The sequence below is a fragment of the Phalaenopsis equestris genome, unplaced genomic scaffold (genome assembly GCF_001263595.1).
Source record: "Phalaenopsis equestris unplaced genomic scaffold, ASM126359v1 Scaffold001307, whole genome shotgun sequence".
NCBI classification, from domain to species: domain Eukaryota; kingdom Viridiplantae; phylum Streptophyta; class Magnoliopsida; order Asparagales; family Orchidaceae; genus Phalaenopsis; species Phalaenopsis equestris.
The window spans coordinates 239,616-252,852 of NW_018165746.1; the positions used below are offsets into that span (position 1 = coordinate 239,616).

Consider the following 13,237-nt stretch of genomic DNA (forward strand, 5'->3'; position numbering starts at 1 on the left):
AATGAAGATCATTTTGCAAACTTTGACTACGAATTCCATGCGCATTGCACCTCTTAAGATGTTGAATTTATTTAAAACATAAGGTTTCATATCATTCGTGAATAGATACAATCGGATAAAGATCTTATTTTTGTGGAGGAAAGGTAGAAAAGAGAGAAATGGGTGTAAGACCTAGAAGTGGTTTGAGAGATTATCTTTTGAACTCTAGCCTCCAGTGAGCTAGAATATTACGTTCGTTACAGGATTTTTGAGCTACAAGATTTTTGAGAAAGAGCGAGCGAGCGAGCAAGAGAGAGACCCTTTTTTCTTAGCTCGACTTTTCTTTTATACAAAGAAGAAAAATAACAAAAATATCCTTAGGACTGTATGATTCTCATCCTTTTTGCCTTGAAAAGATTGTGATGTGAATGTTAGCCAACGTTTTTAAAGGTGGATGGACCTGTGCTATTGCTGATAATATTGATCATCTCCAATAGTCGTATCTCTCTATGTGGGCTAAGCTGCCCATATGGGTGGGAGACACTAGCAACCACTTTGATAGGTGGGCTCAGTTTAACCACTTTGGCTGGTGGGCACACTTCCATCACTTTAGCAGGTGAGCTCAATTATACGTGTAAAAAATCTCATACTGTCATATTTGTGTATACACATCAAAATGAAGAAATAAATTGAGTAAAATTCCATAAATTATATGCACCTAGCTTGGAAGATTCAATCCAATAAAAAAAGGGGCATTTACATGCATATTATCAGTCATTTCCTATTCATTTACACATGTAACATCTAAATTTCACTTTTTACATTCATGCCCCCCAAATCCTTGATATCACATAAAAATATCTCTATTTTAGCTTTAAAAAATGATATTCCCATCTTCATTCCTATGATATATAAGTTGGCATAAATATATAAAAATTGAAGCTTAAGAGTTAGATATAAAAATACATAAAAATGTAAGTGGTAAATACTGAAACCTTTCAGCACTGAATACAAACATACAATGGATGCCATATGCAGAAAAAGGGTAATCGCAAACAGAAGAAAGACAAGGAATGGGTAATTAGAAAATGCATTTCCTTCAGAACCTGTGCTGCATATTACACTGTATATACTAAAGGAAAGGATGGTTTGATGGACTGCAGCAATGTAGATGGAGAGGATTGCTTGGCAGAGATAATTCCTGTGGTGGCAATTTTTATACTGGTTAGATTTGGCTCTATTTTTGATGCGTTACGTTGAATTCAAAATTCTCATTGGGTTGTATCTGAATTTTACTCGGAGTTGACGAAAAGAGAATAGAAAGATGGGTGATAAAGAGATTCTAAAGAAGTCGGAGCGTCGTTTAGCACTGTCTTTTAGTATGATTTATAATCTGTTTTATTAAATTCAATCAAACGTTAAAAAGTAAATGTTTGGTTGATTTATGAATTTTTGAATTTATGATAATAAGTTTTGTTTTTAATAAAATTTAAATTTGAATTTATTAAATCTAGAGCTAGGGAGCTTTTAATGGATTTACAGAAATACTAAATCCTTCATGCAACCAAACTCTCTCTAAGATTTTGCTATAACATGTTTGAGTACAGGAAATTGAGCCTAATTGCATGAAATTATGTAACCCCAAGCTTTTCGCATGACCATTTTTTTTAGTGCGATGGAAAATTTGCATATTGAGTTATAGAAATAAGAAAGTATTTCCCAAGTTACATTGGAAAGTCATTTTAAAATTAATAAGGTATTTGAATTTTGTAGCAAACTTGTTTAGAAGTCAATGAATTCTCTTGAAAAAAGTCTTTGAATAGTTCTTGAGCGAGAGATTATGCTTGAGCTTTATCAAATCGGCTATTTCAACATAAATTTTATGAGTTTTTCATGAACTTTGCAAGTTCATCATGGACGGGAGAGTTCACCATAAGTTTTGCTAACAAACTAATTGTAAATTGGATGACTAAGTTGAATAATTTGTGGCTAGTAAATCTAACTTGAGTGGACTAATATCAACTTGGGAAAGTTAATGTTTTTGAGCCTTCAAGATAATAGAGTGTACACATACTTATAATTGAAACGATTGTTAGGTCTCCCAAAGAAGACATGCAAGAGTTGAATTGTTACTTTGTCTCACAAAGATAATGACCAAGTAGTAGGAGAGCCTCGATGAAGAGGTTAACGGGTTGGTATTAAGAATGGGCATAAGGAATTAAGATTTCCTCAGATGGAATATGCTCTATGGTAAAATGATTAATTATTACAATGTGTTCTGCTGTAAACATTAAAGATTAAATTATTTGATGGAATATGCTCCCTACTAAAATGATTAGTTTTACAATGTGTTCTGTTGTAAACATTAAAGATTAAATTATTTGATTTTGGACGTAACAAAAGTATTATTGCAATAAAGAGGAGAAGGATGTTGAAGGGGTTTTTGGAAATCTTAGAGAGGTTGGTAGAGTCAAATTATGTTGACTACGACAGTAGCAAGTACTCAAATTTCTGCATTAGTAAGAAAATTAGCAATAGTTGATTATTTCTAACACTCCACCAGTTAAGGGTATTATTTAGAAACAAACAAAAATCAATATCGATTTATATCTAAAGGGTAGCCAGCCATAGTAAATTTTCAATAGGTACTTAAAATTAATGGACTGAACAAGATAATAGTTTTTAATATATTGGAGTATATGCATTAGAAGTTGAATGTGGCGATTAAGGAAATGGTTCATTTACTAACATAGTAGAATTATGACAAAGCAAACAAGATGTCTAATATTCGATAAGATATTGGAGGGAGCTTATTAATTAGGAAACTATTACGGATTGATAAAATTATCATCCAATTCAGACCTGATTGCTTGCTATAGAGGAACTCGTTGGTCATATACATGACATCAGTTTTAGAGAAAAATAAGATGTGTCCAAGTATATTGAAGCTAAATTATCATTATAATTTAGTGCTAAGATGTTGTATTAGTGATGTCATGTACAAAGATATTATCAACATTTAAGAGGAAGTATGTATAGATTGATTTTTATGATATTTTAAGAATGATAGTTTGACGAGGGGAATATTTAAAATCATAAATAAATTTTTGGAAGTGCCTCATAAAGTTAGGATATTGTGCATCATGAAAGTCAAGCAGTAGATAAAGACATTAGATAAATCAAATTAAAGAACCAACAAACCATATCTAAGTGCATCCATTAGAAGAAAGCAAATTATGGGCATTTAGGCCAATGTGTCGAATGCTTTTCTGCACTCTCCCTCAAACTCATATTTATAGTTAGATCTAAAACATTTGCTAAATAATTGCTATAATAATTTAAAGGAGCTTTTGCATAATAGCACCCAATGCTTGTGTATTTATATCTCACACCTAAAATCTCATATTTACATTCAAAGCACTTTATTTTTTTTAAATATCACATTAAAAATACGACTAATATTTTTTTAACGGGAGATGCACTTTCCATGCATCAATTTAAACATTAAAGTTCTAAATATGAAAATATTAAAGTTTATATAAATACATAAGAATTGTGTGCTCAAAAGTAGATTAGTTAATGAACCAATTTTGAGTTGAGCGAAATTAGTTTTAAAATAATTCGATCCAAACTTTTTGCTTACTTGCAACATGGCTCCTTTTTTTCATTGAATCTAGATCCAAGTCAAAATTCGAAAACAATTAACAAACTTCTAGCTAAATTCACTAAATTAACCGTCACAACATTACTAAAACTCTTAATAATTTAATTTCGAGCTGAGTTAAAGTCGGCTTTAAAAAAATATACTCTTAATTTTTTGCTCAAAACACGGCTCGCGTATTTCTATCTGTCGTGGATCTTAACTTAAATTCAAATCAATTTTAGAAAGATTAAATATCTTAGATATAAAATTCACAACCCTGCTGAAAAGAAAAAAATATTGTGTTCGGAGTCTGAACGTAAAGCTGCGTACGGACAACAGAAATAACACATCTAGGCAGAGTGAAAGCTAGGACCTCCGTTGTATCACATCCGTTCAGACAAATGAGCAGGTATTATTATTTTATTATTCAATACCTTCAAAAGCCAGTGGTCCCCCCATTCGTCAACAGGCCATCCATCCGTCAAAGCCACAACATCTTACCCAACCCAAAATGTGCGCCCGCATGAAGTCCACGAGGCATTTCATAATTACCGCAATCAAATCATACGTCATACTCATGCACGCCTGCTGTTCTTCGTATAGAGCTCGGATCCTACGAAGCCTACCGCACCGCACATGACAAACAGCCAAAGGGAAACGGAATAAACTGTTGGAAACTTATTTTTTCTATAATTATAGGGATGGCACGTGTTAATTTAAACATGGGTTAAATAAATACGTTTTTTAGATTCATTAACAATATGTTATGTTTATGACAATTTATTATAAATACGTGAGGAGAATTTCAACTTTATAATTAAATAATTGTAATTCGGGATAAAGTCTTATGCACATAAATAGTTAGAACATTTGGAAAATCAATATTTATGTAAGCTATAAAAGGCAACTTTCTCCATTTGCTTTAGCCAAGAAGGATTTTTTTTGCTCATTATGGACAAACAAAGCTATCATTAATATTCCATTGAAATACTAGTAGGAATGCTAGGAAAAAAATCATAAATAATTCACATAACAATTCTTTGAAAAGTAAAACAATATTGTCAATTAGTATCACATCATTAAATATTGAGTCAAAATCATTACAATGTGAGAATTAAAAGCTAGAGATAGACATTAATGTCAATTATAATGTTTTTTTTTTTTACACAATTATAATTATTAAAATGAAGCATCTTAACTTCATTCCATTATACATTGGGAAGAAATGAGGGTCTAATGCGAAGAGTTAAATGCCATGAATACTAAAAGAAACTAATCAAAAGTTCAAAGTATGTGTTGGAAGATCCAAAAATAAGTTTGGATGTTGTGCACGAGCATTTTTCAAAATTTTTCTCTCAGGAACATACCCTAATAGACTATCTTTTTTTTCAAAGATTTTAAGACGTCATTTAATAGATTATTTGATTGTCAACATCAACTGAAGTCTTGACATAATCGAGAAAATATTGGCTTATTTTGAGTTTCATTAAAATTGAACAAAATAATGAGCTTTGAATTCATCAAATTTTGAACTTTTGAAGTAAATAATTAATCAATTTAATACCCCTATTTTAATTTTCAAATGAAATTCAAATAATGAACCGTGACCACCGAACCGTGACCACCTAAAACTTAACTAAAACTTAACCTTTTCAAAATTAATTAAGACACTCACTTAGGTCTTAAGGGTTTAGTAGTGATTTAGGCTAAATCATGACTGATTAAATAGAGATTAGAAAAACAAACTCAATTAAAATTAGTACATCTTTCAAACATTACAAGCCCAATTTGAACCAAAATTTGGTTAAGTATTTCAATAACACTAACTTGCCTCTTTAAGAGTTTTCACCCACATAATTTTCAAAATTAAATTACTGATGATAATTACCTTACGCTTAGAGATAATTGAGACATCAATGCTCAATGAGCACTAAGGGTATTTACAGGATGTATTATTAAGCAACATAATAAGTTTAAAAGAACTCGGGATTTTCCACCAGGCAACGAGAGAGTAGCACAGACCTGCATCTTTCTCTAGACCCGATGGATACCTCAGAAATCTACTAAACTTAATATATTTTGTTTGGCAACATCATCCTTAATTAAACTCCTAAGGATCCACCAAGATATGACCTAGGGTTAGATAGGTCGTCAAAATTTTACTTCCCTGTTTCACATAACCTGCCTTAACTTTTCTTTTGAGTTTCAGGTGATGGAACGAAAAGACTCGCCATGTATGTTTTTACAGTTTTTAGAGTTATCTTTATTGTACCTTCATACTGTAATTTTATATCTGCAAATTTGCATGTTAAACAACGATGTCACCCTGCATGAAAACTAAAACTATCATGATAGTCACAAAACTAAAATCAAAACTAAAATTAAAATCAACCAAGATAAAATTCACCCCCACAATATTCAAAATATAAAACAACTCAAAATTTAATCACAAACATCACGTAAAACTACAATTACAACTAAATTAAGATGTCTCTATCAGATGATCGGGAATCCCTCAGAGGAGGTAACCTACGGTTGTTAACGAGGATTCCCACGGTCTAAATAAAATTATGGAACTCATTAAGTTGAGTTTAGTAAGTTTATTTGGACTAAGTGAATCCAATAGAACATAGTGGTGTCGAAACGAGGGAACCGTATGATCCTAACCGGTGTCGCTCTAATCAACTTTAACATGCCCCCATAAAATTTAAAGAACTTCAACCATAGGGCTACCGGATTTGACATCATAACTTGACACACTATAAAACTCACACTCGTCGCGGCAAGGAGCTTGGAGCTAGCATGGTGGGCAGCACAACCATCTTCAACAACAAAATCTGTCTTCCCCAACTAAACCAATCTTTCTTCCTTAGATATAAACAACAAAGCCATAGGACTTCGATGTTGCTTGCTTATGAAACGTAAATCTTCACCTTATCTTTAGGTCTTTGTACAACCCTGCTATATAATATAAGCCCTAACTCGTCTTAGGATTTCGAGGTTGTTGTCCATCACGACCTAAACCCTCACATTTTCCAGGCTATTTGTGCGATAATTTCACACGAATGTAAGTTCTAACTAATAAAATTGACAGGATGAAACACATAAATATTTCTCTGCAAAACTGAAGCCAAACAATAGGATAACTTGGGAAGTCACCGAGGTTCCCCTCTAGATCTATGGCATCCCCTAGTTTTTCGTCATTTGGACTCTACAACAAAATATTCCAAATTTGAACCAATCCACTTTCACACCTCTACGTTCGATTTCACTTGAAAAGTCCTACCCTTTGAAATTCTTTGAAGATAATATTTCCTGATTTTTATCAAGAGTCTCCTTAGGTGATTTTGGTCATTTAAGTAGTAATTAACTATAGGGGCTTGCCCTTATAGGAAGCATGTCTGACATCCGCAAACCATATTTAATTCTTCATATTAAATAGGGGAAATTGTCGGCAAATAAAATGGTTTCGCAGACCAAACGGATGTCATATATTCCTTAGTTTATTTGATCGAGACTCATCCTCAAGTCATGTGTTTGTCCTTCGGGATAGATACATGATTTGAGGTACAACGCTCTTTCATTTAAACTGTGAAAAATATGAGGTCAGTTTGATTTCATATTTTTTTCTAAAACTAAATATATATGTAAATTAAAACGTCATTCCGAAGCGGGCGACGAGATTTCGATTATAGTGACCGACAGTTTCTTACGGGCAACCTTCCAACCAAAAATAGTGCCGACACCCCTCAACAGAAAAACCCCAGAACAACTGATCCAACGGTCGATGAGGTACCCAGCAGAACACACAAACACAGAAGACTAAAATATCATGTACTACCCTTTTAAAACAAGGGTAATATTGTAATATATTTTTTGTCCCTCTTATCATCTTTAAATAAAATGGATCCACGAGCTCGGAAACATCCCCGATGGGGGGCAAGTCTTCCTCTTCTTATGATAGGACCCTAATCATGAATTGCGTTGTTGTTCTCTAAGGGATCTCCTCAAGTAGACTTCAATGTTCTTTATAGACAAGATGACTTGCTAACCATCCTCAAGAATTGGTGAAATCAAGTATAACTAATTTTTATCAATTAGCTCACCCTTCAATCAATTAGCAACTCAAAACTTGAGCACAATGATAAAAAGTTGATCCATTCATTGACCTCCTCTAAAATTGTTGGCAAATTCTTTTTTTTTTTTTAATCTATAGTTCATTATTTTTCTCCATTTGTAACTTTTGAATTTTTTTTCTTTTTCTTTTAAACTCATTACCACAATTCGGAATTATTCTTGGCTTTGATAAAAAAAAATATAAACCCTAATTTTAACTTAAGGACAAATTAAGGATTTAATCCTCCCAAAGCCATATGACTCAAGCTTGACTTGGCAACCACGGAATTTTCATTCATTTACAAAAATGCCCATTCTTCCCATGTTATTAGATCATCTTGTGGGGGTATTCCAGTCATTCGCTTCCCAATCCCGAAACTTCGTGGGTTCGCAAATCCGAGACTTCCGCGGCAGTAGCCACGTTCGCATACGTGGGTCCCACCGATCCTCGTGGGCTCGCCCGATATAATCTTCCCACTACACTCGTTGAGCTCTGTTTTTCAAATTCAACCCGTCCGGCAACCGACATCGAAGAGAGAGTTGAGCGACGGGAAGGAAACGAGATTCCACTTAACTGATATTTGCTTTCAGGATCGAAACCCTGATTGCTCGAAACCCTAAGGGCGAGGAGAAGGAGAAGCAGGTGGAAGGGGAAAGGAAGGATTTCAGCAGAATGGAGGTCGGCCCCATTACCGTTGTCCTCAAGGTTGAGATGCACTGCAAGGGTTGTGCTCAGAAAGTCCGGCGATCCGTCAAAGGATTCAAAGGTATTTGGCTCAATCGATCTCTCGCACGCATTACTTACACTTAAAAGGTTTTATGATCTGTTGCCGCTACTTTTACGTTTCTGTTAGTCCTTGTTATCGTTTGTGCGCGCAGGCGTTGAGGGGGTGGCGTCGGACGTTACGGAGAGCAAGTTGACAGTGATTGGAAAGGTGAATCCAATTGAGCTTCGAAACCGTTTAGAGAGCAAGATGCATAAGAAGGTAGAGCTCATCTCCCCTGCTGTCGCCGTTAAAAAGGAGAAGGAGAGCTCTAAAGTTGATGGAAACGAAGGAGCCAAAGATCAAAAGCCAGACCAGAGCAAGGAACAGAAGAAAGCCGACGATAAAAAGCCAAATGAGGTGATAAAAAATCAATTATCAAATTCAGATCACCGATAAACAAAATTAGATTACCGTAACATAAAACATATTCGAACAATTTTATTCGCTATTGTTTGTTTATTGTACATTTTCTTTCCGTACTCTTGTAGCCCTCATTGTCATCGGTGACTCTCAAGATCCGGTTACATTGCCAGGGCTGCAACGAACGAATCAGAAAGCAGATTAACAAAATCAAAGGTAAGATCAACGGAATTTAAATGGAAATTATCTGGTAATTACCTGTGAAAAAGTCTGAACAATCTTATCAAATGGTAATCGCTCAGGAGTTGAGAGTGTTTCATTTGACTCTGAGAAGGATCTGGTTACCGTGAAAGGAAGCATGGACGTGACTACCCTGCCTGGGTTTTTGATGGCGAAGCTGAATAGGGGAGTAGAGATCGTGAATCCAAAGAAAGATGGAGATGGTGATAAGGAGAAAAGCGAGAAAAAGAAGGGCAGCGAAGGGCAGGATGCGGCGAAGACTGTAACGGCAGCACCAGCAGCACCGGCAACACCGGCATCAATGGAGGCAAGGAAGATGGATTACTACCGTAGCTTTGGCTTTCCGCACCACAGCGAGATAATTGTAGGACCGCAGCTCTTCAGCGACGAGAACCCCAATGCGTGCTCCATCATGTGATTCGCGACTGGCATTTTTCTTTTTCAGTATTGTAAATATGGATATATATGTTCTAGAAAAAAAATGTTAAAACATGGAGTCGTAAATTGCTGATTCGTACTCATCTCTCAATATTGATTTTTGCGCTTTATTTTCCCTGGTTTTTTGGATTGAAAAAATTCTTTGGTTAGAATATTCGGCGTCCTCGAATAATACTTTTTATATCTGAATGTCCCAAAAATCAAATTTACAGGTAAAAATCCTCTGCCACGCCTCCATCCACGTAGCTTTCATCGTTTTCTTCCTCATATCTTATTTAAATCTTAATCAAATTCTTCACTGAATTCTTCTAAACGAAGAACGCCCATTGGGAAGAAGGCTTCTCCCTGGCCATCTTTGAATGATAAAGTAGTTCTAATTTCTTGGGCTCTACAATGTCGACAATCACTACTAATTACCGTTGACCACTACTAACCGGAAGCGACAAATCGACGTTGTAACTTGAAAAATCTAGTAATCATTTTTCGTATTTGAGAAAATGGGTCTTTGTAATCATCAAACTACTATGAATTTTTGCAACTGAGTCAGACCCTGTGATTTTTGCTATTTACGGGTTTTCTACGTAAAAACATCTGGTGTCATTACTGCTTGTTTTCTTTTACCCAACTCTATGTTGGGTTCTTACACAATGCTAAGACAAAAATCCATTTCTCTAATGCCGCGAATTTTCTAGCACGCATTAGAATGTATTTTATTTATCTACTAAATGAATAAAACTTGGATAATTATACTCAAATGGAGTAAAAAATATCTAAAATGAGTTGATTATTTTTTGGTGTTCATCAGTTCGAGCATGAATTTATTAAAAAAATTGTGTCCTTATAAATCAGGTAATAATATGCACTTCTATTTACATAAAAAAAACACCAATAAATACTTAAGAAAATGAAAGTCTCTAATGGCTAATGGGAATTTAGTTATGTTTAGTCGCCGAAAATATTCATATTATTGAAGAAGTACAAGTTGATGTTTGGTGAACTTCTTAAGAAAATGAAAGCATCTAATGACTATGCATCAATTATCTTCAGAGTTCTAAACATTAGTGAATATAAATAATAGGTTTAAAAATGCATGATTATCATGTTCTTATTTAAGATATTCCTCTAATTGCATTGAAATGTTGTGCATCATCAGAAGTAGTAATGAGCATTATAGTTGAAATATCAAGATTTTTAAAAATGAAGTGCACTAAGTTCATTAGTCTTGTGGAATTTAAGTTAAATGATAATATTATATTGATTCTATGCCAAATGGAAAAATGTTTATTGCACTCATTTTTTACAATTATGATTCATCTATTTGGTTATTTAACTGAAGAAGTAAAACTTCGTGGTCATGCACAATATATATTGATGTACTCATTTGATACGCATGTTATGATTATTTTACAATTGAGCTGCTATTTATTCTAACATCACTGCTCATTCGAATGCCGCAAAAGTTTAATATAGGCCAATAAAAAATATTTAGGTATTTATTTATTATGCATTTTTGTTCATCATTCAATAGTTTTCTCCATTTTGTCATGTTATTTACTAACCTGTCATGTTACTTATTTTTTAGATGAACATGGTACTCCTACGAGATGTAAGGGCACACAATATGTGCAGACCTTCATAATCTATCACTAGGGACAAACACTCATATTGAGATTGATGATAATATAATACATTGCAATATCCTATAGTAAAACTTACTTGGGTCATATTTATGTGTCAATTTCATATTTAAGTTTATTGCATTCAGTAAAATGACTAATTAGTTGTTCTTATTTTAGATGGTAATGTTGTTTTAAACATTATGCTATGAATTTTGACTTACTTATATTACATATATTAATTATAATATTATTTTAATTATAATAAGTGTGTTTTTGGGTGTCGGACGATTAGTGTGGTAGATTAATAAATTAGCGTCTTAGCGTTGTACAAAACAAGGACACACACATAGTACATGAGTAAAAAGAGGCAACACCATAATTTTTATATGCAAAACCCTATGGAGAGAAAAGAAACCATGTGGCCTAGACCAATCGAAGTAATCTACCATGTAATTGTAGGTACATAGGTTTACTCTTCTCATATATTAGGAAAGACGAAATTGATCCGACTTTAATAGTCATATATGGGCTATAACAAATGTAGATCTTGGTGGTTACAACAGCCTCAACTTGTCATAGAGATCATAGTTGAAAATTGTAGTAGTGTTTAGTCATATAAGACACCGTTGGAAGCTTTAGGAGAGTCAGTTGGCCACAAAATTTGTAGTGAAGAGTTGTAATTCCATCGGTAGGCCAAAGAGGCCTTAATAAAGTGTTTAAATGATAATAGTATGTCAAGTGAGTCATAGTAGGGAGCTGCATGGGCTGTGAGCCATCTAGACCATAGTTGGTCACATTGGATGTAGTGGTGAGTTGCAATGATGTTCGTAGGCCACATAGGCAATATTTAGGATTTGCATGAGATGTGAGCCACATAGGTCATAGTTGTTCACATAGGTTGTAGTAATAAGCTGCGAGAATATTCGTAGGCCCTAGAGGTTGAAATTAAGAGATGCATGAGCTGTGAGCCACATAAACCGTAGTTGGCCACACAGGGCGTAGTGGAGTTGGCCATGTAGGGTATAGTGGAGAGCTGTAATAGCCTTTATAAGACACATAGATTGAAGTTGGGAGTTGCATCAGTTATGAGCCATGTAGGTTGTAGTTGGTCACATAGCTCATATCGTTGAGCCGCAATAGTGTTTGTAGGTCATAGAGCATAAAGTTATAACTACATTAATTGTGAGCTACATAGATCGTAGTTGATCATATAAGCGTAAGGGTAAGCTGCAATAACGTACGTAGGCCACAAAGATCAGAGTTAAGAGTTGCATAAGCTATGAGCCAAGTAGATCATAATCGGTGACATAGTTCGTAGTGGTGAGCTATGAAAATATTTATAGGTCACATAGGTTGGAGTTGACAGCTAGAATAGTATTTGTAGATCGCTTAGGCCAATGTTGGGAGCTAAATGAGCTGTGAGTCATGTAGGTTGTGGTTGGTCACATTAGTCATGGTGGTGAGCTATAATAGCATTGATTGACCACATTTGACATATCAAAGGGCGAGCGTTGAGGCTAGAGCAGAGGGTTGTCATGTAGGTTGTGGTTGGTCACATTAGTCATGGTGGTGAGCTATAATAGCATTGATTACACTGCATTCACGGTGCCTCTTTACACCCTATTTGTGGTGTGTCATCACATCGTCTTAGGGATGCATCATTACGCTATATGTTTGGCACTGTGCTGCTCTGTATCATCTTTCATTACTTTGCAATGTGCTTCATCATTACGCTTAGGGATGCATCATTCACGGTCGACGATGGTTAGTGGCGGACGACGGTCGGTGGTCACCAGAGGTCGACAAATACAGAGGCAGGAAGTTTTCGATGGGTCTTTAAATTTGAGATAACTCTCAAATTTTCCTCATTTTTTTCTGATTCGACTCTCGGTCTAGGCTTCCCTTCATGAAGGAAGTAGTGCTCTATGTATAGAATATAGGAGTGACATCCCCTGTAAATAAGGCCGAAACACGAACTAATATATCGGACAACCCATAACGATTGATTGAATGATTGTCGGCACTATTTTTGGTGTGGGGTTTGCCCGTAAGAAGCTGTCGGTCACCAGAATTGA

The 13,237-nt window shown here is 34.8% G+C and overlaps 1 protein-coding gene across 1 annotated transcript; it reads left to right on the forward strand.

Moving 5' to 3' along the window:
• The first annotated feature begins 8,259 nt into the window (after positions 1 to 8,259).
• On the forward strand, positions 8,260 to 9,677 carry LOC110033904 (heavy metal-associated isoprenylated plant protein 3-like). Its single transcript, XM_020738063.1, has 4 exons — positions 8,260 to 8,505; positions 8,618 to 8,862; positions 8,994 to 9,081; positions 9,168 to 9,677. Exons 1-4 carry the CDS (start codon positions 8,412 to 8,414, stop codon positions 9,521 to 9,523), a joined length of 783 nt encoding a protein of 260 aa, XP_020593722.1. The 5' UTR covers positions 8,260 to 8,411; the 3' UTR covers positions 9,524 to 9,677.
• The last annotated feature ends 3,560 nt before the right edge of the window (positions 9,678 to 13,237 follow it).